Below are 27,401 nucleotides of genomic sequence, written 5' to 3'. Positions count from 1 at the left end.
TTAGTGTGTATTGTTGTGAACAGTTAGATACCACTGCGATTTTAACAGAGATAGATTACACATCTGTGTGACTGTAAATGAGTGAATGTAAGGTCCCACTAGAGGTGGGGCAGAATAGGCCATAAACATCGACCCTGTGTAGGCCTATTTACCAAACAAATGCATGCACATACCCGTGAGTAAATACGCAGAGACGTGGTGCACATTCCGATGCGTGCAGGCTTTTTTTACGAGAATGTCCTAATGAACATCATATTGTCAATGTGGGTGTTTTCACTCTTGGTCCCTTTCAGACAATGTTTGTGAACTCAGTGAGGCTCCTTATATATATTTTTGGTCCAGTGTGAACACTCAAGCATTTCTAACTCCTCAAAAGAGTTCCCGAAGCAAACCGAACTGAAACCATCTCAAAAGGTGGTCTGAGTTAGTTTCGCGTGGATTCCGTGATCTGGATCCTTTTTAAGGTCAATGTTTACATAAAGCTCCCCAGGTTCACTTGTCATTATTCCCGCACCACACACTAGACTACTGCAACACTGTTTTTACATATTTTTTTTTACCCCAGAATTCACTATTTTATTTTTTACTTAACCTTTATTTAACTAGGCAAGTCAGTTAAGAACAAATTCTTATTTACAGTGACGACCTACCAAAAGGCCTCCTGCGGGGACAGGGGCCTGGGATGAAAATAAATAAACACAACATAAATATAGGGCAAAACACACATCACAGCAAGAGGGACAACACTAAATAAAGAGAGACCCAAGACAACAACATAGCAAGGCAGCGACACAACATGGTACAAATATTATTATTATTATTACTTTGAAGATGACTATATGTGAAAACACACTAAAGTTACATGAATTCCACTGAGAAGATGCTTCCCCTTTATAGGACATTGGTTGGCCAACACGCACAGGTAGGTATCACGCTGGTCTGGGCGTGGCCCCATACACGACAACTGGACAAGCAAGGAGCCTTTCGCGCATGCGTGAGCTCGAAAGTGCGTTTTATAACAATTACTTGTGGCGAGCGAGATAAATTATGCAGGGTGTACACAATTTGTTTTAATCCCCAGACCGAAGAGGAAGAGATTTAGTTTCTCCCCTACTGGCCATATTGTATGGACTATTGGTGGAAAAAGCAGTATTTCAGCAGCAAAAGTCATTTTAAGAAGAACCTTGCCATACTTTGGTTGGCGGTGGGATTCAGTTCAACAGCTAGCTGTCCAGCTGGTTGAGGGATTTCACAGATTGGGGATTGTGTTTTTAAGATATAGATTACTATATTTATTTTTTAGCTTGTTTATTAACAGTCGTCAAGATGAAGGACCGATTGGAACAACTTAAAGCAGTAAGTGAGGTCTGGGAAGTGTGACAGGGGCACCTTTTCACAGAGCGAGACAAATGTTAGAACCTCCTGTGTGGGCCAGCATGCAAATTACAAGTGGTCTATGCAAGGAAGTGAATCATTCGACAAAATTATTTAACTTAATATTAGTGTTATTTGGCAGTTTACAAGCTATTCATCAGCCTATTCGAAACCCTATTTGGACTGCCGCTATTTGATTTGATTACATGGCTACATAATGAATTACTTTAATTACGATTGAAAAGATGCATGAGAGATGGAAAAGAGAATCGTTTCTGTTATGGTTTTATTTTTCATCAACTTGGATATTTATACTGAACTAAAATATAAACGCAAACGTGCAACAATTTCAAAGAATTTTACTGAGTTACAGTTAATATAAGGAAATCAGTTGATTTAAAATAAATAAATTAGTCCCTAATCTATTGTTTTCACATGACTGGGCAAGGGTGCAGGGTGGGTGGGCCTGGAAGGGCATAGGACCACCTACTTGGCAGCCAGGACCAGCCAATCAGAATACGTTTCCCCCCACAAAATTGCTTTATTAGACAGAAATACTCTGCAGTTGTGAGGCCGGTTGGATATACTGCCAAATTCTGTAAAACAATTTTGGAGGCTTATGGTAGAGAAGTGAACATTCAATTATCTGGCAACAGCTCTGGTGGACATTCCTGCCGTCAGCATGCCAATTGCACGCTTCCTCAACTTGAGACATCTGTGGTGTTGTGACACAACTGCACATTTTATTGTCCCCAGCACAAGGTACGCCTTTGTGATCATGCTGCTTAATCAGCTTCTTGATATGCCACACCTGTCAGTTGAATGGATTATCTTGTCTAAGGGGAAATGGTCACTAACAGGGAAGTGTATGGAACATTTCTGGGATTTTTTATTTCAGCTCATGAAACAAACACAACATGTAAAGTATTGATGTTCTTGTTCAGTGTCATTGCCTGTGTCTCTCTTGGGGACATGTTGGTGTCTTGTGTGGCAGTCAGCGAGTGGGGGGTTGAGGACAAGGTAACGGGATCACGGGTGTGTCAAGTGTGCACTGTGTCCTGGCATGCTTCGGGTATTGGGGAATGTGGCATCACGTGGTCAATTGATTTCTAATTTGGGCTGACAGTTGTAGGCTTTCATTCCCACCATTTGTTTATAATCTCCTGTAATTAAGCTGCAGTTGTAATTGACACCTATACTAATTAACAATCAGTAGTGTAATGCAAGGCCTATAGTGGTGAGATTGGTGATTGTTCAACATCTCAGATCCCTTTCCACACTCTATTAGCCTAGAACTTGTATTGATTATTTAGATATTAACCCACTCAATGTGAAAGTCCGTAGCCTAGTTTCTAACACAAAACAACCAGGATGTAAATTTCCAGTTGAAGAATGTCCGGTTAGGCTTTGGGTGAGGCGCTGCTGATCCACTCCAGCCGTGTCAGATTCTGTTACCATGGCCTTATTGGTGGACAAATATGTGCCATGTTTAGTTTGTCAAATGTTGCCCTGAGTCGTAATCTCCCAGGTACAATGGATTTCTACTGGGAGGGTAAGTAAAGTCAAAATGGTGTGGCAGTTTGTTTAGGGACGGCCATTTACATAAAACAAGACTGACGGGAGGCCTTGAACATCTGTAGGGTTATCTCATCTATTTTCCTTTTAATGTTTAACTTGGTGTGGCTGTGTTGTTGTGCTCGGAGCATGAAAACGTCAGCTGACAGGTGCAGTAGACAGAACAGACTACAACAGGAAATGAGGGTGACAGTTTCCCTGGACACATTATATTCAGTCTGGTCTTTGTAGTAACTCTACAGCTAGATCTCCATATAGATTGCCTTCTCTGTACAGCAGTCTGACTGTACTCTAAAGACATGTTCAGACATGCATCCCTCAGGTACACAGTGACACTCAAAGTGGTTGTCTTGTCTCCCGTAGTGTGGCCTTTATGCACTAGTCTCACTCCAGTGCAGTGTCGCCCTCGATCAGTCACAATATCCAGAGACTTATCTCTCGGGCTTCAGTCACAGTAGCCTTTGACAGCAAGGTTGCCTCTCTTACTTCAATCTCTTTCCAGACTATCCCTCTCTCTCCACAACCTGTCATTCTCTCTCTGTGGTGTAGTAAAATTCACATTGGGAATGGTTCAGCTCTCAGAGGAAATGCTGATCCCAAAACAGTTATTAGGGATAGTGTAATCTAATTGGAGCCCCTGTCCAACATAAGCATGATCTGTTTGTCTGTGAAGTCTTTCACGACATTAATGTACTAGACTAGATCCAGGAAGAATATATGGTTGAGTTTAAGCATCGTAGCGGAAATACAATGTGAGGACCAATGAAACGGCTCCATTATGATGACCCTATAGATCAAGGACCAATCGAACGTATGTCTATAGACAAATGATCAGTGATGCAGTGCCGTTGTAAAGACTGTCTAGTTATTTACCCTGTTACAGGGGGAATATGCAACTAGGTGTACCTCGAGCTACATATGCAGAATCTGAAGCCTCTAATCACAAAGGCAGGTGGAGTTGTAAATCACAAGACCGGTTTGCTGTTTATGAGTCTGGTTGTGGAAGTTTCTTATAACCGATGACTAACGGGAGAAAGAGAGACACTCCCTCTTAACCTTGTGGTCTCGGTGTTAAACTGATGCACACGATACTCATCACAACCCTCTCTCTCTTTCACACATTTTATTCCCTCTCTTCCTTGTTTATGCTGAATGAGAGCGACTAAGTGAGAAGACAGGAAGGAAACGAGTGCTTAGTCTTATCTCACTGCCGCAGCACTACCACTGTGTGAAAGAGAGAGAGAGACTGTTTGTGTGTGTTTTGACAAGGCATGCGAGTGTGCCATGTCTTTACGTGTATAGTGCCAGTGTAAATCACAAGTGTGTCGATATACAGCTCTCTCTTGTTGTAAAAAAAAATATATAAAAATAAAAAAAAGATCCTGGTGAACACTGTCCTTTCCAGTTTTATGATTTTAAAAACGGACTGTATTTGTTTTGTGTCCAACTTGTATGGGATGTGATTGACAGGGAAATTAACTGACTCTGAGACTTGTGAGAACTTAAGTGGCCCTGTCTTGTCTTGACTTAGACCAGGTCCCGGCTTCCCGATAGCGATTGAACTTACAGGCTGACTACACCGCTCGCGTGTGCGAGCATTGCAAAATACATTTAGAAATCTGTTATTCAATTATTGCACCCACACTGCTCGCGTGCGCCAATGAGCGTCTGCGTTGCCAAGGGCTAAAATAGAAGTCAGTTCTATTTCTGACGCAGATCGCACTGCAAGTCCTGCCTCTCATATCTCCTCATTGGTTTATAGAAGCAGCTACCCACGTGCCATCTCCTCATTGGTTATACCCATGTGGGTGACTGAAAGACGAACGAGGTCAGTGGCAGTAATGCACCTAATTTATGAAAGTTGCCAATCGCCATATAAAGTGAAGAGGAGAAAAGGTCTGGAAGGAGGAGAGATGACTAGAAAAGATTTGGTTGACCGTTTTATGTGTGGATTAATTGGCGGATTAGAGGACCTAGCTTGCTAAATTGCCATAAATATTTAATGCTTTTCGACCTTTCCCCAAATTTTAATATAATTGGTTCAGAGTTTGTTTTGGTATTTTAACCTGCGTGTCGTGATCGCGTTTGATGTGGGGGGACAAAATACATTTATGCACAATGGCGCGCGCACGCAGCTGGTTTGGGTACCGTGTTAGGCTTACGAGTGTTTTTAAGGATGTATCTTTCTACAACGGCCGGAGATGTAACGTGCGTTTTTTTTCTCTCAACACAGCGCAGAGAGAATGGTTGCGAAGTGCGTTGTTGGAGAATGTGTCGATATTGATGGGATTGAAAGGGCGCTGTTCTCGGATCAGCTTTCTCCAGCTCAGATGGTTATAAACTGATTGCGTCTTAACTTTCTGGATTGTGCGGATCTCTTTTTCAAGTTTTCTATTGCACCTCGCCTGAACAGGTGTGCGTTTTTCTTTCGCCTCCATCCATATCTTAACATCAAAATTATGTTACAAGACTGAAGATGGATCAGTTCCTAGAGTGATATTACCACCTACAGTAGCAAATATTGAGGTGGCTTATTCAAACGCTTAACCAATAAAACTGAACTAAATCCCCTATTTGGCGCATTTTATGCTACACATGAAGTATATTGAGACCAATTGCAGACAGTAGCCTACAAGTAGCAAAACTGAACTCGACTACTTTTTATATTTTAATGGACCAGAAGGGTATAATAATAATAATAATAATAATAATAATAATAATAATAATAATAATAATAATAATAATAATAATAATAATAATAATAATAATAATAATCACAGAGGTTGTCGAGGGTGCAACAGGTCAGCACCTCGGGAGTAAATTGGCTTTTCATAGCTGAGCATTCAGAGGTCGCGACACCAGGTGTGGTAGAGAGAGAGTGGGGGAGAGTCTAAAAAAGAGAAGGTCCGGGTCAAGGTAGCACGTCCGGTGAACAGGTCAGGGCTCCATAGCCGCAGGAAGAACAGTTGGAACTGGAGTAGCACCACAACCAGGTGGACTGGGGACAGCCAGGAGTCATCAGGCCAGGTAGTCCTGAGTCATGGTCCTAGGGAGGGAGCATACTTAAATTCACACAGGACACCAGATAAGGCAGGAGATTTACACCAAATATAATACTGACCCTAGCTCCCGGTATATAGACCAGGGGTTCTTGAACTTTTTAAGCCTGGGACCCAAATTAGAAAGTCTGTTTTCCTGGGACCCAAGTTTATGAAAACATGCAACTATATGTAAATATCGGAACATTTCATTGCTCTTATGCAAGCCTAAAACAAATGCAATATAGACATAACAAATATAATAATATAAATAGCTATTCATGTTTATTTTTGATCACACAAATGTAGAGCAGAAAACACATGCGCGCACACACAAACCTATTGAGGTGTGTGTGTGTGTGTGTGGTTGATGCTTCAACCAGCATGTCTATTCTGGGCCCAGTTTTTGATTGTGCAACCCTGAGGTCTTGCTCAGCATGGAGTCTGTTTCTGTATGCCAGAGTTGAGAACCCTGACTCGCATAGGTATGTGGTGCCAAACTGGATCAGAACATCTACTGCTTTCTCAGCTAGGCAGAAGACCACTTCCTGCTGTAGATGAGCAACCCAGAACTGTGAGTGGGTTTGCCTCAAAAAGCATCTCGTTCCAATTAGTTTATTCTAGTTCAGATCATTTCTACAGTAAGATGTACTAATCTTTTTCATCTTCATATGTACTGTTACTTAGGGTTGTACACAACCAAAGCAAGCTAGCAAGCTACTGATAAACGTTAGCTATCTAGTTACAGTGGGGCAAAAAAGTATTTAGTCAGCCACCAATTGTGAAAGGTCTCCCCGTTAAAAAGATGAGAGGCCTGTAATTTTCATCATAGGTACACTTCAACTATGCCAGACAAAATGAGAAGAAAAAAAATCCAGAAAATCACATTTGTTTGCAAATTATGGTGGAAAATAAGTATTTGGTCAATAACAAAAGTTATATACCCTTTGTTGGCAATGACAGAGGTCAAACGTTTTCTGTAAGTCTTCACAAGGTTTTCACACACTGTTGCTGGTATTTTGGCCCATTCCTCCATGCAGATCTCCTCTAGAGCAGTGATGTTTTGGGGCTGTTGCTGGGCAACACAGACTTTCAACTCCCTCCAAAGATTTTCTATGGGGTTGAGATCTGGAGACTGGCTAGGCCACTCCAGGACCTTGAAATGCTTCTTACGAAGCCACTCCTTCGTTGTGTTTGGGATCATTGTCATGCTGAAAGACCCAGCCATGTTTCATCTTCAATGCCCTTGCTGATGGAAGGAGGTTTTCAATCAATCTCACGATACATGGCCCCATTCATTATTTCCTTTACACTGATCAGTCGTCCTGGTCCCTTTGCAGAAAAACAGCCCCAAAGCATGATGTTTCCACCCCCATGCCTCACAGTAGGTATTGTGTTCTTTGGATGCAACTCAGCATTCTTTGTCCTCCAAACATGACGAGTTGAGTTTTTACCAAAAAGTTATATTTTGGTTTCATCTGACCATATGACATTCTCCCAATCTTCTTCTGGATCATCCAAATGCTCTCTAGCAAACTGCAGGATTTGAGTCCCTGGCGGGGTAGTGTGTTACTGATGGTAGGCTTTGTTACTTTGGTCCCAGCTCTCTGCAGGTCATTCACTAGGCCCCCCCGTGTGGTTCTGGGGTTTTTGCTCACCGTTCTTGTGATCATTTTGACCCGACGGGTGAGATCTTGCGTGGAGCCCCAGATCGAAGGAGATTATCAGTGGTCTTGTATGTCTTCCATTTCCTAATAATTGCTCCCTCAGTTGATTTATTCAAACCAAGCTGCTTACCTATTGCAGATTCAGTCTTCCCAGCCTGGTGCAGGTCTACAATTTTGTTTCTGGTGTCCTTTGACAGCTCTTTGGTCTTGGCCATAGTGGAGTTTGGAGTGTGACTGTTTGAGGTTGTGGACAGGTGTCTTTTATACTGATAACAAGTTCAAACGGGTGCCATTTAATACAGGTAACGAGTGGAGGACAGAGGAGCCTCTTAAAGAAGAAGTTACAGGTCTGTGAGAGCCAGAAATCTTGCTTGTTTGTAGGTGACCAAATACTTATTTTCCACCATAATTTGCAAATAAATTCATAAAAAATCCTACAATGTGATTTTCTGGATTTGTTTTCTCATTTTGTCTGTCATAGTTGAAGTGTACCTATGATGAAAATTACAGGCCTCATCTTTTTAAGTGGGAGAACTTGCACAATTGGTGGCTGACTAAATACATTTTTGCCCCACTGTATATTAGCTGTGTACAAGGGAATTGTTTGAAAGAGAAGCTCACATCTACTACTATTTCTGCATATCATCTGTTATAAAACGACAACAATGTTAGCTGATTTACTTTTCCAGTGTTGAAGCACTGTTTCCTGAAGCATTCTTCCCTGTTCTGAAAGAACTCCCTGGGTTTACCGTCATGCTGTGGATGTTTGGTCAGGACGTTCTTTTTTTAATTTGTTAGTTTTGAGACTCGTTACTAAGCACTTCCCCGCACAAAAGACATTGTGGGCGCTCCTTATTTCTCAAAGTTTGTATGAAACCAAGAGACGAGAAGAAACGCAATCGTGTTTCACCGTATTCGCGTTTCATGACAATTGCGCTCAGCCAGAACTTGTGGCTGGCTTGACTTATTTGATGGCGAGTGGGAATGACAAGTCATTGGCAGACAGCGCATCATCTGCCGCTGAACAACAGCGTTGCAGCGTGTGGGTCGCGGTGTGATCTTCAAGAAAACTGCAGAAAAAAGATCTGGTGAACCGGCGAAGCACACGGGCATCTCCCTCCCACTCGTGCAGCTGCCAAACTGACACCACTGCTCAGCAGAGAGCGCAATGAGAGCACAGTTGCACTTGGCCAAATCAATTCCAGTAATGAATGAAATAATGATACATTTACTCTAACGCATCGCAACCCACCATTAACAGGTCTGCGACCCATACTTTAAGAAAGGCTGACATCGACTATTGCAGCATAGATACCGGAAGCTGAGACGGGGTGTTGGGGGACACTGTGCCCGTCTGACGATACCCCCAGGACAGGGCCAACCAGGCAGGATATAACCACAGTCCCCACACCACTAAAGGGATATCAACAGACCACCAACTTACTTCCCTGAGACAAGGCTGAGTATAGCCCTCCCACCGCATGAGTCTGAGGGGGCGCAAAACCGGACATGAAAATCACGGCAGTGACTCAACCTACTTAAGTGACGCACCCCTCCTAGGGACGGTGTGGAAGAGCACTAGTAAGCCTGTGACTCAGAGGCAGAGAAATCCCAGTGGAGAGATGAGAGCCGGCCAGGCAGCAAGGACTGTTCGTCGCTCCAGTGCCTTGTCATTCACCTTCGCACCTCTGGGCCAGACTACACTCAATCATAGGACCAACTGAAGAGATGAGTCTTCAATAAAGACTTAAAGGTCGAGACCGAGTCTGCGTCTCTCACATGGATAGGCAGACCATTCCATAAAAATAGAGCTCTATAGGAGAAAGCCCTGCCTCCAGCTGTTTGCTTAGAAATTCTAGGGACAATAAGGAGGCCTGCGTCTTGTGACCGTAGCATACGTGTAGGTATGTACGGCAGGACCAAATTGAAAAGATGGATAGGAGCAGGCCCATGTAATGTTTGTAGGTTAGCAGTAAAACCTTGAAATCAGCCCTAGCCTTAACAGGAAGCCTGTGTAGAGAGGCTAGCACTGGAGTAATATGATCAAATGTTTTTGGTTCTAGTAAAAGATTCTAACATCCGTGTTTAGCGCTAACTGAAGATAACTTTGTTTCTTTGGGACCTAGAACTAGCATCTCTGTTTTGTCTGAGTTTAAAAGTCAAACATTTTCCACCATCCACTTCCTTATGTCTGGCTTCCAGGCTAGGCAATTGTGGGGCTTCAGCATGTTTCATTGAAATTTACAGCTGTGTGTCATCCCATAGCAGTGAAAGTTAACATTGTGTTTCTGAATGAGATATATATATATATATATATATATATATATATATATATATATATATATATATATATATATATATATATATATATAGTGAAAACAATAGTGGTCCTAAAACGGAACCTTGACGAACACCGACACTTACAATTGATTTCTCAAAGCACAAACCATCCACAGAGACGAACTGATATCTTTCTGACAGATATCTAAACCAGGCAAGAACTAGTCCGTGTAGTCCAATTAGGGTTCCAATCTCTCCAAAATAATGTGGTGATCGATGGTGTCAAAAGCGGCACTATGGTCTAGGAGCACGAGGACCGATGCAGAGCCTTGGTCTGACGTCATTTACCACCTTCACGAGTGCAGTCTCAGTACTATGATGGGGCCTAAAACAAGACTGAAGCGTTTTGTATTCATTTTTTGTCATCGGGAAGGCAGTGAGTTGATGTGCAACAGCTTTTACATTTTCCTTTTGAGAGGAATGGGAGATTTGATATAGGCCAATTGTTTAGTTTTTTTTTTTTTTTTTACATTTTCCGGGTCAAGGTTTGGCTTTTTCAGGAGAGGCTTTATTGCTGCCACTTTTTTAGTGAGTTTGGTACACAGCCAGAGGATAGGGAGACATTTTATTATGTTCAGCATAGGAAGGCCAGGAAGTAGCTCTTCCAGTAGTTTAGTTGGAGTTCAGCTTGAATGCTTAGAGGCCATGACTATTTTCGTGAATGTATCAAGAGATATAGGATTTAAAAACTTGAGTGTCTCCATTGGTCCTGGCAGTTCTGTGCACACTCGAAAATTGAACTTTGGAGAAATACGCAGATTCAAAGAGGAGTCTGTAATTTTGCTTTCTAATGATCATAATCTTTTCATCTAAGGATTTCATGAATTCATCACTGATGAAGTAAAAGCCTTCCTGTCTTGGGGAATGCTGATTTTTAGTTAGCTTTGCGACAGTATCAAAAATGCATTTTGTATTGTTCTTATTCTCATCAATTAGGTTGGAAAAATAGACTGAATGAGCAGGAGTGAGGGCTCTTTCGATATTGCATGCTACTGTCTCCAAGGTAGTCAGAATTCTTCCAGTTTGGTGGAGTGTAATTTCCATTCCAATTTTCTTGAAGCTTGCTTCAGGGCTCAGGTTTTTTTCTGTATACTGGAAGCTCATTTCTTGTGACAAATGTTTTTTTTTGTTTTTAAGTGGTGCGACTGCATCTAGGATGTTACGCAAGGTTAAATGTAGACGCTCAGTCATATCGGCGGTCACAGAGAGACGGATAAAACATGTAATTCTATGTTTAGCGGAGATCTTCTGCGTATATAAATTGATGGCAAGAAAGCATAATGACACACTTAGCTATTCTACGAGTGATCTGAGGCAGGTGTTAGGTTACGAGTGTTTTTGAAGTGCAACATTAATCATGATGTTTTTGGGAAACAGCTCAGAGATTTAACAATGCCCCAAATATGGTTCTAACGATTAACTTAGACTTAATTTATTTTCTTGTTGTTTGGCAGATGCTCCTAGCCAGAGCGATTTACAGGAGAAATTAGGATTAAGTCCCTTGCTCAACTCGCGGTCATAAAGTACTACTGTGCGACATAACTGACGTTCACTCTACTAGTACAACAGTTAGTTGTAAAAGCAATAGCAAAGTTGACTCTGAAGGTAAAACTTAAGTCAAAGGATCTGGTCGAAGTAAAAGTTTTAATGAAGTGCTTCCTTCATGACAGGGTAGTCATGTCAAAATGCAAAGGCTAATAGCGCTAGAGGCTTAAATGGATGTTAGCCTTAGTGGCTAAGCCTTAGTGGCTAAAGAGCAAATGGCAACAAAAAAGCCTTGTGGCTAAAAGGCAAAAGTCTGTAGAGCCAAGGCCAATGGCAAGTGATGCGTCCTGAATCACAAGATTATATAGTCAAATTACGTTCATCATTAGACGTTAGTTGATATGAAACTGATGCAACTTTAAATTGAACAATAAAAACAGACTTTCTTGTTCTGCTACTTTTATAATGGGGTAAATACATTTGAATGGAATCACTTTTTGACAGCACCCCTTTTTGAATTGAACGAAACCTTCCATACACATTTGCCCATTGTTAAAGTGCTCAGAAAGTTACGTTTTGACCTGAATGCCAAAATATTCAAGAGATAAAGGTGCTCGAAGTTGACCCATTTTGCAAACCCCAACTGACCATGACTGAGACGTCCATGTTTTAATCACTGGAAAAGACAAACGGTTGATGTACACTACCATTCAAAAGTTCAGGGTCACTAAGAATGTCCTTTTTTGAAAGAAAATCACTTTTTTTTTTTTTTTGTCCATTTAAAATAACATTGAATTGATCAGAAAATATAGTGTTGACGTTGTAAATGACTGTTGTAGCTGGAAACGGCAAATTTTTAATGGAATATCTACATAGGCATACAGAGGCCCATTATCAGCGACCATCACTCCTGTGCTCCAATGGCACATTGTGTTAGCCTTTAAAATGATAAACTTGGATTAGCTAATTGATCATTAGAAAACCCTTTTGCAATTATGTTAGCACAGCTGTAAACTGTTGTGCTGATTAAAGAAGCAATGAAACTGTCCACCTTTCAGACTAGTTGAGTATCTGGAAATCAGCATTTGTGGGTTAGATTACAGGCTCAAAATGGCCAGAAACAAAGAACTTTCTTCTGAAACTTGTCAGTATATTCTTGTTCTGAGAAATGAAGGCTATTCCATGCAAGAAATTGCCAAGAAACTGAAGATCTCATACAACACTGTGTACTACTCCCTTCACAGAACAGCACAAACTGTCTCTAATCAGAATAGAAAGAGTGGGAGGTCCCGGTGCACAACTAAGCAAGAGAACAAGTACATTAGAGTGTCTGTTTCTCAAACTAGACGCCTCACAAGTCCTCAACTGGCAGCTTCATTAAATAGTTACCCGCAAAACACCAGTCTCAATGTCAACAGTGAGGAGGTGACTCCGGGATTATGGCCTTCTAGGCAGAGTTCCTCTGTCCACTCTCTGTGTTCTTTTGCCAGTCTGAATCTTTTCCTTTTTATTGGCCAGTCTGAGATGTGGCTTTTTCTTTGCAACTCTACCTAGAAGGCCAGCATCCTGGAGTATTATAATAATAATAATAATAATAATAATAATAATAATAATAATAATAATAATAATAAAAAAATAGTTTTATTGTTTTAAATGATATCTAACTCAATATTTTATATTTCCCAGTGATTAAGAAATGGATGTCTAATGGTATGGTGGGAGTATGCAAAATGGGTCAACTTTGAGCACTGTTGTGTCCTGAATGTTTTGGCATTTGGGTCAAAAAAAGTAACTTCCTGACCACTTCCATTGGCAAACATGTATGGAAAGTTTTTTTTGTTTTAAATCAAAAAGGATGATGTCAAAAAGTGGAGGCTCCTCAGAGGAGTAAGGGGAAGACCATCCTACGCAGTGAATTTCAGGCTTTTTTTTTTCATTCAGTATTGTTGTAAATGTCATTATTTCAAATACATTTTAAAAATCGGCCGATTAATCGGTATCGGATTTTTTTTGGTCCTCCCAATAATCGTTATCGGTGTTGAAAATCATAATCGGTCGACCTCAACTCTATACTCAATATATTCACGACACCAAATAACTGATTAAAACACATTGTTTTGCAATGGTCTACAGTAACCTCAACAGCATGCTCTGGTGTATCACTTTGGTGGAGCCGGAGGACAGTTACTTTCTGTCCTCTGGGTACATTGACTTCAATACAAAAGCTTGGAGGCTCATGGTTCTTACCCCCTTCCATAGATTTACATAGTAATTATGACGACTTCCGGAGGACATCCTCCAATCTAATATCCTGTCCATCCAATCAAAGGATTAGAGAAGTAATCTAGTACTGAAAGCATACGTTACAGCCAGCTAGCACAGCAGTGCATAAAGTGTGGTAAGTAGTTGACTCAAAGAGAGAAAGAGAAAATAGTTAAAGTTTTGAACTAATTTTAAAAAATGAAGGAGAAGCAGCAGAGAGGTAGGAAGGGGGGGCTTTTTTAGTTTACCTTTCACTTACTTAACTAATGCAGCTAATTTTGTATACTCAACAACCAGAGAGGAATGCTAGCTAGCTGGCTATGGCTATCCAACACCGCAAGCACAGATACATTTTATTTTTGGCCACATACACATTTATTGCGGGTGTAGTGAAATGCTTGTGTTCCTAGCTCCAACAGTGCAATAGTATCTAAAAATCCACAACAATACACACATCTAAAAGAATGGAATTACGAAATATCTAAATATTAGGGAAAATAATTCTGGGCAAATGTAAGGAATCACACACAAAAAAACAAAATACTGGCAAATTGTTTAGGAGCTAGAAGCAGAGCTGCCATGTCTGTCGGCGCCATCTGTTTTTTGTTTTGAATTTTTACCCCTTTCTCCCCAATTTCGTGGTATACAATTGTTGTAGTAGCTACTATCTTGTCTCATCGCTGAAAGTCATGCGTCCTCCGATACACAACCCAACCAGCCGCACTGCTTCTTAACACAGCGCGCATCCAACCCGGAAGCCAGCCGCACCAATGTGTCGGAGGCTACACGTGCACCTGGCAACCTTGGTTAGCGCGCACTGCGCCCGGCCCGCCACAGGAGTCGCTGGTGCGCGATGAGACAAGGACATCCCTACTGACCAAGCCCTCCCTAACCCGGACGACGCTAGGCCAATTGTGCGTCGCCCCACGGACCTCCCGGTCGCGGCCGGTTAAGACAGAGCCTGGGCGCGAACCCAGGGACTCTGATGGCACAGCTGGCGCTGCAGTACAGCGCCCTTAACCCCTGCGCCACCCGGGAGGCCTGTCGGCGCCATCTTTACTGATAGAACAATGAGACCAATATTTCACTGGCTGTATAAATGTGAAGTATCCGTTTGGTGTTTCCACTTACTACCATATATGGTAGTGCGAGGAAGCCCATTGGCCTGCAGTGGGAGAAGATGAAAGGAGACATATTTTAGCTGACATTCTGCTAATTTTCTCATCGATGAAACATTTGATCTCAATACGATCTCTTGCGAACAGAGTGGACTAAGTTTTGTGGACTTTACCCTTTGCCAAAGTTTTTAAAAATGTAGTTGTTTAGAAGGAATGCAAAGGCGAATTGAGTTACTGCTCACGTGCACTTCAGAGTAGGCGTTCCCTAACGGAAATATGCAAATATTTACTAGAATGTGCCAATAAGATCTCGCTAGCTCGTGCGTGGCTTTGCCCGCCACCTTGCTTGTTCTACCCACTATGACTCATTATTTCCCATTTGAAATGATGTGCTGTGGTCTATATCTTTGAAAATCTTTGCTGCCGCTTTTCCAAGTCTAGGGAAGCTTTCAGTTTTATTAATTTATTAACTGCTAAACTGCTTGCTGTATACTGTACTACGTGATTGTACAAATGGATTGGTTTGTGGGTTTACTAACGCGTTAGTTCTAATTTGTTGACTATAGCGTTAATATGGTGACAACTGTCGGCTGTGAAGGTTATGGTGTGAAGGTTTGGCTTGGAGAGGTGTTTGCACCTGGTCACAGACAGCTGTTGTGTTGTGCATTCAAGTCCACAAGCAAATACAAAAGGTGAGAGGAGGAGAGCTTGTAGATAGATGCAAGATGGAATTATACAACAAGCAAAGTGATGAGCCTAAACCTATCAATGTTACATTGAACTGGGTGAATGGAATGTGAATGACAGTCATCCAGTATGCTGTAATAGAAATAAATCCATGCTCATAAAAAAAATCTTGACCAACACTGCCACTGAATTCAAATGTTTTTTATAGTACAGAGATTGACATTCAGCAGTTAAGAAAGTTCAAGGTTGGATTGTCACGAGTTCCTGAGGCCTTTAACTCTGTGTTCGGTCCGAACTTAAGTTGTTGGAGCGCTTACGCATGTTATAATTGTAAGCAGAGAAATGACATCTGGGTTGTCGTCTTTGGCCTTCGGATCGGCCCCCACGGAGAGGAAGGAAGAGGGGGGCGAATCTCTGCTCGCGCTCTCCTTTCCTGTAAAAGGATGGGGAAGCATTTGTTCTTATTTTATTCTCCCAAAACCCAGTTATATAATGCCCCAACTATTTTAGAGTGCTTGCTCACTCTTTTCCTCCCCATCTCCCACTCGCCATCTATCTCTATTAGTCTATCCACCTACCTACCCACCCACCCTGGGGTCCATAATTATTGGCACCCTTGATAAATATGAGCAAGAAAGACTGTATAAAATAAATAATAGAAAAACTGAGCTATATTGTATGCTTCATTTTTTGGGGAAATTCTATTATACTAACACAGTTGCTCAGAGAACGACATTGTACACATACAGTTGAAGTCGCAAGTTTACATAGTTAGGTTGGAGTCATTAACTCGTTTTTCAACCACTCCACAAATTATAGTTTTTCAAGTCGGTTAGGACATCTACTTTGTGTGTGACACAAGTTATGTTTCCAACAATTGTTTACATATTATTTCACTTATAATTCACTGTATCACAATTCCATTGGGTCAGAAGTTTACATGCACTAAGTTGACTGCCTTTAAACAGCTTGAAAAATTCCAGAAAATGATATTACTGCTTTAGAAGCTTCTGAGGCTAATTGATTTGAGTCAATTGGAGGTGTACCTGTGGATGTATTTCAAGGCCTACCTTCAAACTCAGTACCTCCTTAGGCTTGACATCATGGGAAAATCAAAAGAAATCAGCCAAGACCTCAGAAAAAAATTGTAGACCTCCACAAGTCTGGTTCATCCTTGGGAGCAATTTCCAAACGCCTGAAGGTACCACGTTCATCTGTACAAACAATAGTACGCAAGTATAAACACCATGGGACCACGCAGCCGTCATACCACTCAGGAAGGAGACGCGTTCTGTCTCCTAGAGATGAACGTACTTTGGTGCGAAAAGTGCAAATCAATCCCAGAACAACAGCAAAGGACCTTGTGGAGATGCTGGAGGAAACAGGTACAAAAGCATCTATTAAACAAGTCCTATATTGACATAACCTGAAAGGCCACTCAGCAGGGAAGAAGCCACTGTTCCAAAACCGCCATAAAAAAGCCAGACAATGGTTTGCAACTGCACATAGGGACAAAGATTGTACTTTTTGGAGAAATGCCTCTGGTCTGATGAAACAACAATATAACTGTTTGGCCATAATGACCATCATATTGTTTGGAGGAAAAACAGGGAAGATTGCAAGCCGGAGAACAACATCCCAACCGTGAAGCACGGGGGTCATCATGTTGTGGGGGTGCTTTGCTGCAGGAGGGACTGGTGCACTCCACAAAATAGATGGCATCATGAGGCAAGGGAATTGTGGATATATTGAAGCAACATCTCAAGACATCAGTCAGGAAGTTAAAGCTTGGTCGCAAATGGGTCTTCCAAATGAACAATGACTCCAAGCATACTTCCAAAGTTGTGGCAAAATTGTTTAAGGACAACAAAGTCAAGGTATTGGAGTGGCCATCACAAAGCCCTGACCTCAATCCTATAGAAAATGTATGGGCAGAACTGAAAAGGCATGTGCGAGCAAGGAGGCCTACAAACCTGACTCAGTTACACCAGCTCTGTCAGGGGAAATTGGCCAAAATTCACCCAACTTATTGTGGGAAGCTTGTGGAATGCTACCTGAAGCGTTTGACCCAAGTTAAACAATTTAAAGGCAATGCTACCAAATACTAATTGACTGTATGTAAACTTCTGACCCACTGGGGATGTGATGAAAGAAATAAAAGCTGAAATTAATTATTCTCTCTACTATTATTCTGACATTTCACATTCTTAAAATAAAGTGGTGATCCTAATTGATTTAAGACAGTGAATTTGTACTTTGATTAAATGTCAGGAATTGTGAAACTGAGTTTAAATGTATTTTGCTAAGGTGTTTCTAAACTTCTGACTTCAACTGTTCCTAAGAGCCAGGTTTTTAATACTTGGCACACTCCCCTTGCGACACTGAGCCTTTTAATACAATGTTTTCTGAGATTGGAGACCACTTTAGGCGGGATCTTAGACCAGTGTTTCCCTATCCTGGTCCTTCAGTACCTCCAACAGTACATCATTTTTTTTTATTGTAACCCTGGACAAGCACACCTGCTTAAGCTTGTCAACCAATCATAAAGCCCTCAATGAGCTGAATGAAGTGTGTTTGTCCAGGGCTTCAACAAAAACGTGTACTGTTGGAGGTACTCGAGGACCAGGGTTGGGAAATACTGTCTTAGACCATTCCTCCATACACAATATTTCCAGGTCCTTGATATCATTTTGTCTGAGCTTATGGACTGCTGCCTTCAATTCAAACCATGTTTTTTTTCAATGAGGTTCAAGTCCAGAGACTGAGATGGACATTTTTTTTTTTTTGTGGTCAACTAACCATTTCTTTGGATTTGTATTCGTGCTTAGGGTTATTGTCTTACTGGAAGGCTAAGTGTCAGCCTCCTGGCAGAGGCAACCAGGTTTTTGGCTATAATGTCCTGGTATGTGGTAGTTCATGATGCCGTTGACCTTAAGGCCTCAGGACCAGTGTAAATCAAAATTGGCCATTCCTGGTCTAGACTATCCTATCCGCCAATCAGGGCTGTGTATGTAAATATTTGTACATTTGTTTCAATGCACCTACACAATCAGAATGAGCAGTTCAATGGCAGAAGGAAGCTCAAGAAAGAAATGATCAAATATATGGATTTGGAGTTAAATTGATTGCATTTAAAAATAAAAGATGGAGGCTTTAACCCTGTTCTGTGCCCAGCTGATGATATAGCCTTGTAGTAAGTCTGTTTACGTGTTTATTTAAGCAGGAGAGGTCAGCTAAGAACTGGTTCTGTTCACTCCTCAGCCCTGTCCTCGCCCTTCAGTGTCAATATCTCCAAGCCTTGTGGTCTCTGTACTCATGACGTCAGTGTGTAGTGTGCATATACTGTGGATCCACTGTTTGAATACAGTACATACAGTACTGATATTGCCTTCTGCTTCTCCTCTTAGACATGTGACAATGACGATGAGGAAGTGGAAATTGCTATCGACAATGCAGCTTTTATGGATGACTTTTTCTCTCAGGTGAGTTCATTTTTCCCAAGTGTGTGTGTGTGTGTGTGTGTGTGTGTTTGACTGTGTGTGTTTTTTCTCTCTGTTTCAGATTGACGACATCAGGATCAGCATTGATAAGATTGATGAGAATGTGTCTGAAGTCAAGAAGCTCTACTCGGTCATCCTGTCTGCCCCCACATCAGACCAGAGTAAAACATACTGCCTCGGCTCCCTCCCTTCCCTCTGTCTTTGTTGCCTGTTACTGTCAGTGTGTTTTTTTAAATTTATATTATTTGCGTTTTTTACTTCAGAAACACAGGATGACTTGGAGGCTGTCACCAACAACATCAAGAAGATGGCTAACAACGCCCGGAACAAACTCAAAAGTGAGTCCCTCACACATGATACGGCACAAACAGACTAAATGCTGATTGATTAATACGGGTATGGGTGAGTACTGATGTTGATTGATTCTCAGCCATCGAGAGGGATCTGGCGTCTGAGGAAGAGGAGAGGATTTCAGCCGACATGCGGATACGCAAATCACAGGTCAGCCTCCGAAAGTTCTCATCGAACCCTTTACCTGACCCTGTGCCGAACCATCAATGTGACCATAGAAATGAATACCGAACCATTGGATTGTTACGGCTTGTGACCCTGTCCTGTCCTCCCAGCATGCAGTGCTGTCCAGGAAGTTTGTGGAAGTGATGACCAAGTACAATGAGGCCCAGGTGGACTTCAGGGAGAGGAGTAAAGGACGCATCCGGAGACAGCTAGAGATCAGTGAGTTACAGTCTTAGTTTTATATACTCACAAATGGACCAAAATGTGTGTTATAATACTGAAATGATCCTCGTGTTTCTCAGCTGGAAAAGCCACGACAGATGAGGAGCTGGAAGAGATGTTAGAGGGGGGAAACTCTGCTGTCTTCACTTCAGGGGTAAGAAAGTGTGTGGGTGTGTGCGCGCGTGCGTGCATGCCAACTAACCACCTCCTCTCTTTAGATCATGGACTCTGGGATCTCGAAGCAAGCTCTCAGTGAGATCGAGGCGCGACACAAAGACATTGTGCGTCTGGAGAGCAGCATCAAAGAGCTGCATGACATGTTCGTAGACATCGCCATGCTGGTGGAGAGCCAGGTACACGTCTCGTCCTCCGATCCGTCTATTCAGTCATTAATTGATTCCTCCATCCACTATTTCACATCTGCATTTTTAAACCCTACTGTCCTACTGTCTTTGTTTCTGTCTTGTTTGCTTCCTCGTTCCCTGTCTGTCATCTGTTTTTCCTTTCTCTTTTCCAGTACCCACTTCCCTTTCTCCTTCCGCAGTGCTTTTTTCCTCTCTCCATGCTTTGGGAGAGAAGTTCCCTGTGTGTGTGTCTATCCAACCATCCATCTGTCTCCCTCCTATCACTCATTCATCTTCAGTAGGAGTCTACATTCTCAGTAAGGGTCACATTTGATTCAACATCTTAGTAGCCTACAGTGGTCTGTGAATCACTAAAGTTGGAATCCACCCAACCCCATATGGTAGTCACCACACCACTACATATAATCTCTGTAACCACCTGTATCTCATTGGTTGTCCTATGCTTTCCGAGGGAAAGCCGTGCGCGAGGTAAGTGTCGTCTTTCTTTCTAATATAACCCTCTTTGTGACGTTTTTGTCTCTGATGTATTCAGACAACAAAGTTTTATGTGTTCTATATCTGTCTACTCACTGTGTGTGTGTGTGTTTCAGGGTGACATAGTGAACAACATAGAGGTGCAAGTGTCTAAAGCTGTGGACCACATAGTGGTGGCCAAGACTGAGACCAAGAAAGCCATCCAGTACCAGAGCAAAGCACGCAAGGTACTGCACCCCGTCCATCAGCTAGAACCGCTATCTGCCTGAACCTAACCAACTGTGCTACTGTCCCTGTTTCTAAGAAGCTTCTATGCGGTTAGCCCGAGCTGTGCTCTTAAGGAGCCTACCGTTATTCCTTATGGTCCAAGTACCTTACAGGTTATTTGCCGGGGTAGACTGGCTCTGGCAGCCAAAACAGCCAAATACTCCATCTAAAGAGGTATCGTTTCTTTATTGCGCCACAGTTCTAGAAACATAAACCCCTTTCATATCACACCATAAATAATTTCACCGATGCAAAATAAACACTACTGTTTTAACCTGCTTTAACACAGTTGCAGCCAACGGTATTTTTGCAGTCTTCCTCCGTTACAGGTTTTCAGAGCATGCCAGATAGCTAATTAGGACAGGTAGTCCCTCTGTCTTCTGTCCGTCTCTCTCTCCCTCTTCTCTTTCCATTCCTCTGCACGTCTCTTTCCTGCAATGTCCTGCCCTCTGCCAGGGTGGAATAATTGACAGAATTGAGAGCATCATGGACCAATCGGTGGGCTTCGTAGAGCGGGCGGTAGCTGACCCTAAGAAAGCTGCCAAGTTTCAGCAGGATGCCCGTCGTGTGAGTGGCTATAGAAACGCCCTTGTCCCGCCCCCTGGCCCCTGCTCCGTTGACCATTCTCTTTTGGCCTGACATCCTGGTTCCCAACGATCCCCATCCTAAACCTTGAATCATCCTTCTCCAGATCTGGACCAATAGGAAAGAGGAGATGGATATATATATATATATATATATATATATATATATATATATATATATATACTGTACACTTCTCTGGTCGTTCTCCATCTCGCTCTTTTGTATTTTCCACTTCCTTTCTAGCTGTATATAATCTCCTTCTTTCAACAGTAACTACAGTTTTATGTATTTCGTCCAGTTATTTATGATCACTTTATGTAACATTTAGCTCTGAGTCATGCATGTGTTTTTAGGCTGTTTGAAAAGAGATGTTGTCGCTTTGTCCAGGAATACGTGGTGAAAAGTAGACATGACCCTTTCTCTACATAGTGTTGATTGTAGTCAGGGCTTGATAATCATCTTTTCCACCCTACAGGGGAAAAAATGTGTTAATACTGGTTACTGCTGTTCGGGAGTGGTCACGATAGTGAACACCGATTTTTCTCAACAGAGAACATTTTGTAAAAGTGGTGAAACAGACACTTAATTGTTTCCCACAGAAAAGGGTGATCATATTGGTGATTCTGATTATCGTGCTCGCCATAGTGGCTCTGATTATTGGGTTGTCGGTGGGATTGAGTAAGAAGAATTGATGGAAGGTGTCTGAATAAGAGTTGTGTAAAGGGTGAGTAAAGCGGGGGGGGGGGGACTCTGGGGTGTCACAATGGGGTGCGGTGCGGGTGGATCTGGAACTTTGGCTGTTTCCATTTTCCTTCGACTGTCTCTGGGTGCGTGGTGTGAAGGTATTTAAATGTTTAGGCGTTCATGCTCCTTGGCCTATTTATGAGGTGTGTTGGCGCTATCTCTGGGTGTACTGCATGTCTTATCTGAACTTCCTTCGAACCATTTCACAAGTGCACTCGTTGCTTATGGTAAGGGTTATGGTCCATAGAAATAGCATTATGTATCTCTATGGCTGGGTCACTGGTTGGCACTGTGTGTGTCAGTCTCCCAATGGTGTCTTTGGGCTCTGTGTGAATGTGTGGGGTAGTATATGTGGGTCTATGTTTCTCATTGGGGTCTTTGGGCTGTGTAGTGTGGCCTGTTTGACTGTAAGTGATGACTCACTGTGTTATGATGGGCGGGAATGTCACTTGCTGTCAATCGCTGACTCGTATCAGCCAATAGAAGCTCTGCATCAAAGAGCCCCCGGTTGATCAGAATTGCCTGATGATTGACAGTGCATGATATTCCCGTCCATGTTCAGAGCTTCATTTCCCTTGGTAATTCTGTCTGTGTATCACCGCCGCATTTATTACCGTAAGTACTGATGTATTTGTTCTCCCATGTTTGTTTTTTCTCCCCCTCTGTAGAAGACAATCATTATAGCAGTGGTCTGTACTGTGCTTGCTGTCGTCATCCTCGCCATCATCCTATCACAGACAGTAGGGTAATAGAGGGACCACGGCCCCCACCCACCCAACCATCTTCATAATCACTCCATTTTGCCCTCCTCCAGCTGTAACGGCAAAGAGGGGGATGTAGACTCAACCGATCACTTCCATTGCCCTGGGATCCTCCCCCTCTCTTACTGTATGTCTGACCAATAGAAAAAGGCCCAGCTGATGGAACTGGCTGGTGTCTTCCCTGAGGTGGCTGAGAGGATGAGCATTAGCTGGAAGAGAAACAAGAGGACCAAAACTAAGACTGTTTATGAGCCTCTGATAATGCCAATAAAAAGGGAATCTTAAGTAATGTATATCCTTACCCTCACACAACTAAATGGACACCATGCAACACTTCAATGACATTCTCTGAACTGCTTTCGATGTATCCAGTAATGTGATTGATCTTGATCCACACTGAAGGGAATCCATGACATGTCTCTCTCATTACAAAAAACCATTGACTTAATGTATCCCTGCCACCACCCGTGCCTTATTGTCTTGCCATGATGACCCTCCAAGCTGAAAGGTAGCCAGCCAGCCACAGCCTCCTCCAGCCCACAGAGGAACGTTGACCTCACCATATCACATGATATGTACTGAGGATGGAAACCAGTGGATTTCACTTCAATCTATGTTGAGCAATGTGCATGTGTTTGATGCCGCTTGAATAGTGTTTTTAAAACTCCTAAAGCACATGTAACCTCTAAGCATTTGGGTGAGATATGAGTCTAACATCTGATTTGCGCCTAAGCCTTTTTTTTTTGCTGTCTGTCCAATTTTAAATTAATTTCCATACCTCAGACACGGTGGCCAATGGCAAGGCTTTAAATGAGACAAGATCTCAGTTACGTACTCATGTCCCCACTCCTTCTCAAAACCCATTGGAGGAGAAGGTCCGTGGGAAGGGACCTCTGGCTTTCTCATCCAATGGGTTTTGAGGAGGGAGAGAGGACACGTGGAGTATGTAACTGAGGTCATCCCTGAGGGTCTGGATATTTCAAGACCGTTTTAAATGTAATAGAACTTCACTGTAGTATTATTGTGGATGCCAGAGATTTTAATGATGGAATAAAATGTGTAAAAAATATATTTTGGTTAAGACTGCTGGTGTTGTGGTTCATGCTGCGTTGTGCAATACTGAGTTGACAGACTTGGCACATCTGAATGATGGGTTACACAGTCAAACTATCCCACATTCAGTGTGAGTGAATCATTGACTGTAGGTGCACATTTTTCTCTGAAAACCTATCACCATGAATAAATGTATCTGCTGTATTGGAATACAGTAGTTAACGAGTGGCAATGACAGCAGCACCTAGAGTCTGGTTTAAGGTACTGAAGTCAAGAGAATGTAAGTCTGTCACACACCCTCATTCTTTAATTCACTCAAACAGGCCTGTACTGACACACACACACTCCCCGCTGACCCTGCTCTCTCCTGTTCACTTGGTTCTTCATTCCCTTTAACTGTCTTACGGGATGGTGGAGAAATAGGTTGTCTGTGCTTCCATTGGAGTTTGGATGAGACTCTTACAGTCCTTCGGTTTGAAGGGAAAATGTCTGATTTGCAAAATGATCTACGGATAGTATTCAGACCCCTTGACGTTTACGTTACAGCCATATTAAAATAAAATCCCCCATCAACACACAATACCCCAAAATGACAAAGCAAAAGTAGGTTTTTAGAAATTTTAGCAAATGTATTAATTTGTCACATTTACATATGTGTTGAAGCACCTTTGGCAGCGATTACAGCCTCGGGTCTTCTTGGGTATGACGCTACAAGCTTGGCACACCTGTATTTGGGGAGTTTCTCCCATTCTTCTATACAGATCTTCAAGCTCTGTCAGGTTGGTTGTGGAGTGTCACTGCACAGCAATTTTCAGATGTCACCAGAGATGTTTGATTGGGCTCTGGCTGGGCCACTTAAGGACATTCAGAGACTTGTCCCGAAGCCATTCCTGCGTTCTCTTGGCTGTGTGCTTTGGGTTAGTTGTCCTGTTGGAAGGTGAACCTTCGCCCTAGTCTGAGGTCCTGAGTCCTCTGGAGCGGTTTTTCATCAAGGATGGCTGTACTTTGCTCTGTTAATCTTTGCCTCCATCCAAACTAGTCTCTGCCGCTGAAAAACATTCCTACAGCATGATACTGCCGCCATCATGCTCCACCATAAGGATGGTGCCAGGCTTCTTCCAGACGTGACACTTGGCATTCAGGCCATAGAGTTCAATCTTGGTTTCATCAGACCAGAGAATCTTGTTTCTCATGATCTGAGAGTCTTTAGGTTCCTTTTGGCAAACTCCAAGCAGGCTGTTGTGCCTTTTACTGAGGAGTGGCTTCCGTCTGGCCACTCTATCATAAAAGCCTGATTGGTGGAGTGTTGCAGAGATGGTTGTCCTTCTGGAAGGGTTTCCCATCTCCACAGAGCTTTGTTAGAGTGACCATCGGGTTCTTAGTCACCTCCCTGACCAAGGCCCTTCTCCCCCGATTGCTCAGTTAGGCCAGGCAGCCAGCTCTAGGAAGAGCCTGGCTGGTTCCAAACATCTTCCATTTAAGAATGGAGGCCACTGGGTTCTTGGAGAGCTTCAATGCTGCAGAAATGTTTTGGTACCCTTCCCCAGATCTGTGCTTCGACACAATCCTGTCTACGGACAATCCCTTCATCCTCATGACTTGGTTTTTGCTCTGACATGCACTGTCAACTGTGGGATCTTTTTATATAGACGGGGGTGTGCCTTTCCAAATCATGTCCAATCAATTGAATTTACCACAGGTAGACTCCAAGTTGTAGAGACATCTCAAGGATGATCAATGTAAACAGGATGCACCTGAGCTCAATTTCAAGTCTCATAGCAAAGGGTCTGAATACTTATGTAAATAAAGTATTTATGTCTAAACTGGTTTTGCTCTGTCATTATGGGGTATTTTATTTGTATTTTTATTTTCATTTTTTTAAACTTTTTTGTTTTATTTATTATATTTAAATAATTCTGGGCAAATGTAAGGAATGACACACAAAAAAACAAAATACTGGCAAATTGTTTAGGAGCTAGAAGCAGAGCTGCCATGTCTGTCGGCGCCATCTTTTTTTTGTTTTGAATTTTACCCCTTTTTCTCCCCAATTTCGTGGTATCCAATTGTTGTAGTAGCTACTATCTTGTCTCATTGCTACAACTCCCGTTCGGGCTCGGGAGAGACGAAGGCTGAATGTCATGCGTCCTCCGATACACAACCCAACCAGCAATGAGACAAGATAGTAGCTACTACAACAATTGGATACCACGAAATTGGGGAGAAAAAGGGGTAAAATTCAAAAAATATATAATTTTATTTTTATTTAAGTACAACAAAAAAAAAAGAATAGAAAATAATAACCCCATAATGACAGAACCAGAACATAAATAGAGTGCCGAGACAGGATTCTTAACACAGCGCGCATTCGAACCAGCCGCACCTGGCAACCTTGAGACAAGGAGATCCCTATCACTCCCTAACCCGGACGACGCTAGGCCAATTGTGCGTCGCCCCACGGACCTCCCGGTCGCGGCCGGTTACGACAGAGCCTGGGCGCGAACCCAGGGACTCTGATGGTACAGCTGGCGCTGCAGTACAGCACCCTTAACCACTCGGGAGGCCTATTATTTGTATTTTACATCGCCTTTATTTAACCAGGTAGGCTAGTTGAGAACAAGTTCTCATTTACAACTGCGACCGGGCCAAGAAAAAGCAAAGCAGTGCGACACAAACAACACAGTTACACATGGAATAACCTAACACAGAGTCAATAATACAATAGAAAAGTCTATATACAATATACTACAAATGTAGTAAGATTAGGGAGGTAAGGCAGAAAATAGGCCACAGTGGAGAAATAATTACAATTTAGCAAATAAACATGAGTGATAGATGTGCAGAAGATGAATTTGCAAGTAGAGATACTGAGGTGCAAAGGAGTAAATAAAATGAATAACAGCATGGGGATGAGGTAGTTGGATGGGCTATTTACAGATGGGCTATGTGCAGTGATCTGTGAGCTGCTCTGACAGCTGATGCTTCAAGTTAGTGAGGGAGATATGAGTCTCCAGCTAAAGTGATTTTTGCAGTTCGTTCTAGTCATTGGCCGCAGAGAACTGGAAGAAAAGGCGGCCAAAGGAGGAATTGGCTTTGGGGGTGACCAGTGAAATATACCTGCTGGAGCATGTGGGTGCTGCTATAGTGACCAGTGAGCTGAGAAGGCGGGGTTTTACCTAGCAAAGACATAGATGGCCTGGAGCCAGTGGGTTTGGCGACAAATATGAAGCGAGGGCCAGCCAACGAGAGCATACAAGTTGCAGTGGTGGGTAGTTTATGGGGCTTTGGTGACAACACGGATGGCACTGTGATAGACTGCATCCAATTTGCTGAGTAGAGTGTTGGAGGCTATTTTGTAAATGACATCGCCG

At 42.5% G+C, this 27,401-nt stretch overlaps 1 protein-coding gene across 5 annotated transcripts; it reads left to right on the top strand.

Annotated features, from left to right (window-relative positions):
- Positions 1 to 979: 979 nt before the first annotated feature.
- On the top strand, positions 980 to 24,049 carry LOC110505028 (syntaxin-3). Of its 5 annotated transcripts, none has more exons than XM_021583966.2 (11): positions 980 to 1,356; positions 18,954 to 19,028; positions 19,108 to 19,207; positions 19,310 to 19,384; positions 19,477 to 19,547; positions 19,673 to 19,781; positions 19,865 to 19,938; positions 20,003 to 20,137; positions 20,740 to 20,850; positions 22,075 to 22,199; positions 22,888 to 24,049. In XM_021583966.2, exons 1-10 carry the CDS (start codon positions 1,327 to 1,329, stop codon positions 22,165 to 22,167), a joined length of 873 nt encoding a protein of 290 aa, XP_021439641.1. In that variant the 5' UTR covers positions 980 to 1,326; the 3' UTR covers positions 22,168 to 22,199; positions 22,888 to 24,049. The 5 variants fall into 5 exon arrangements, with proteins under 5 accessions (XP_021439641.1, XP_021439642.1, XP_036825507.1 ...); XM_036969612.1 differs by lacking the exon at positions 980 to 1,356 and adding an exon at positions 2,244 to 2,293; XM_036969610.1 differs by lacking the exon at positions 980 to 1,356 and adding an exon at positions 2,332 to 2,394.
- The last annotated feature ends 3,352 nt before the right edge of the window (positions 24,050 to 27,401 follow it).

This window comes from Oncorhynchus mykiss, chromosome 31 (assembly GCF_013265735.2).
Source record: "Oncorhynchus mykiss isolate Arlee chromosome 31, USDA_OmykA_1.1, whole genome shotgun sequence".
Classification (NCBI taxonomy): Eukaryota; Metazoa; Chordata; class Actinopteri; order Salmoniformes; family Salmonidae; genus Oncorhynchus; species Oncorhynchus mykiss.
This window is presented reverse-complemented; position numbering and strand designations above follow the sequence as displayed.

What these genes read in the sequence shown, in the direction of transcription:
- LOC110505028 (XM_036969610.1), top strand. Translation starts at nt 2,347, where the DNA reads ATGTTGGTGTCTTGTGTGGCAGTCAGCGAGTGGGGGGTTGAGGACAAG. An exon ending in TGCCCCCACATCAGACCAGA is followed by an intron (nt 19,208 to 19,309) that starts GTAAAACATACT and finishes TTTTTACTTCAG; the next exon opens with AAACACAGGATGACTTGGAG. An exon ending in CGCCCGGAACAAACTCAAAA is followed by an intron (nt 19,385 to 19,476) that starts GTGAGTCCCTCA and finishes ATTGATTCTCAG; the next exon opens with CCATCGAGAGGGATCTGGCG.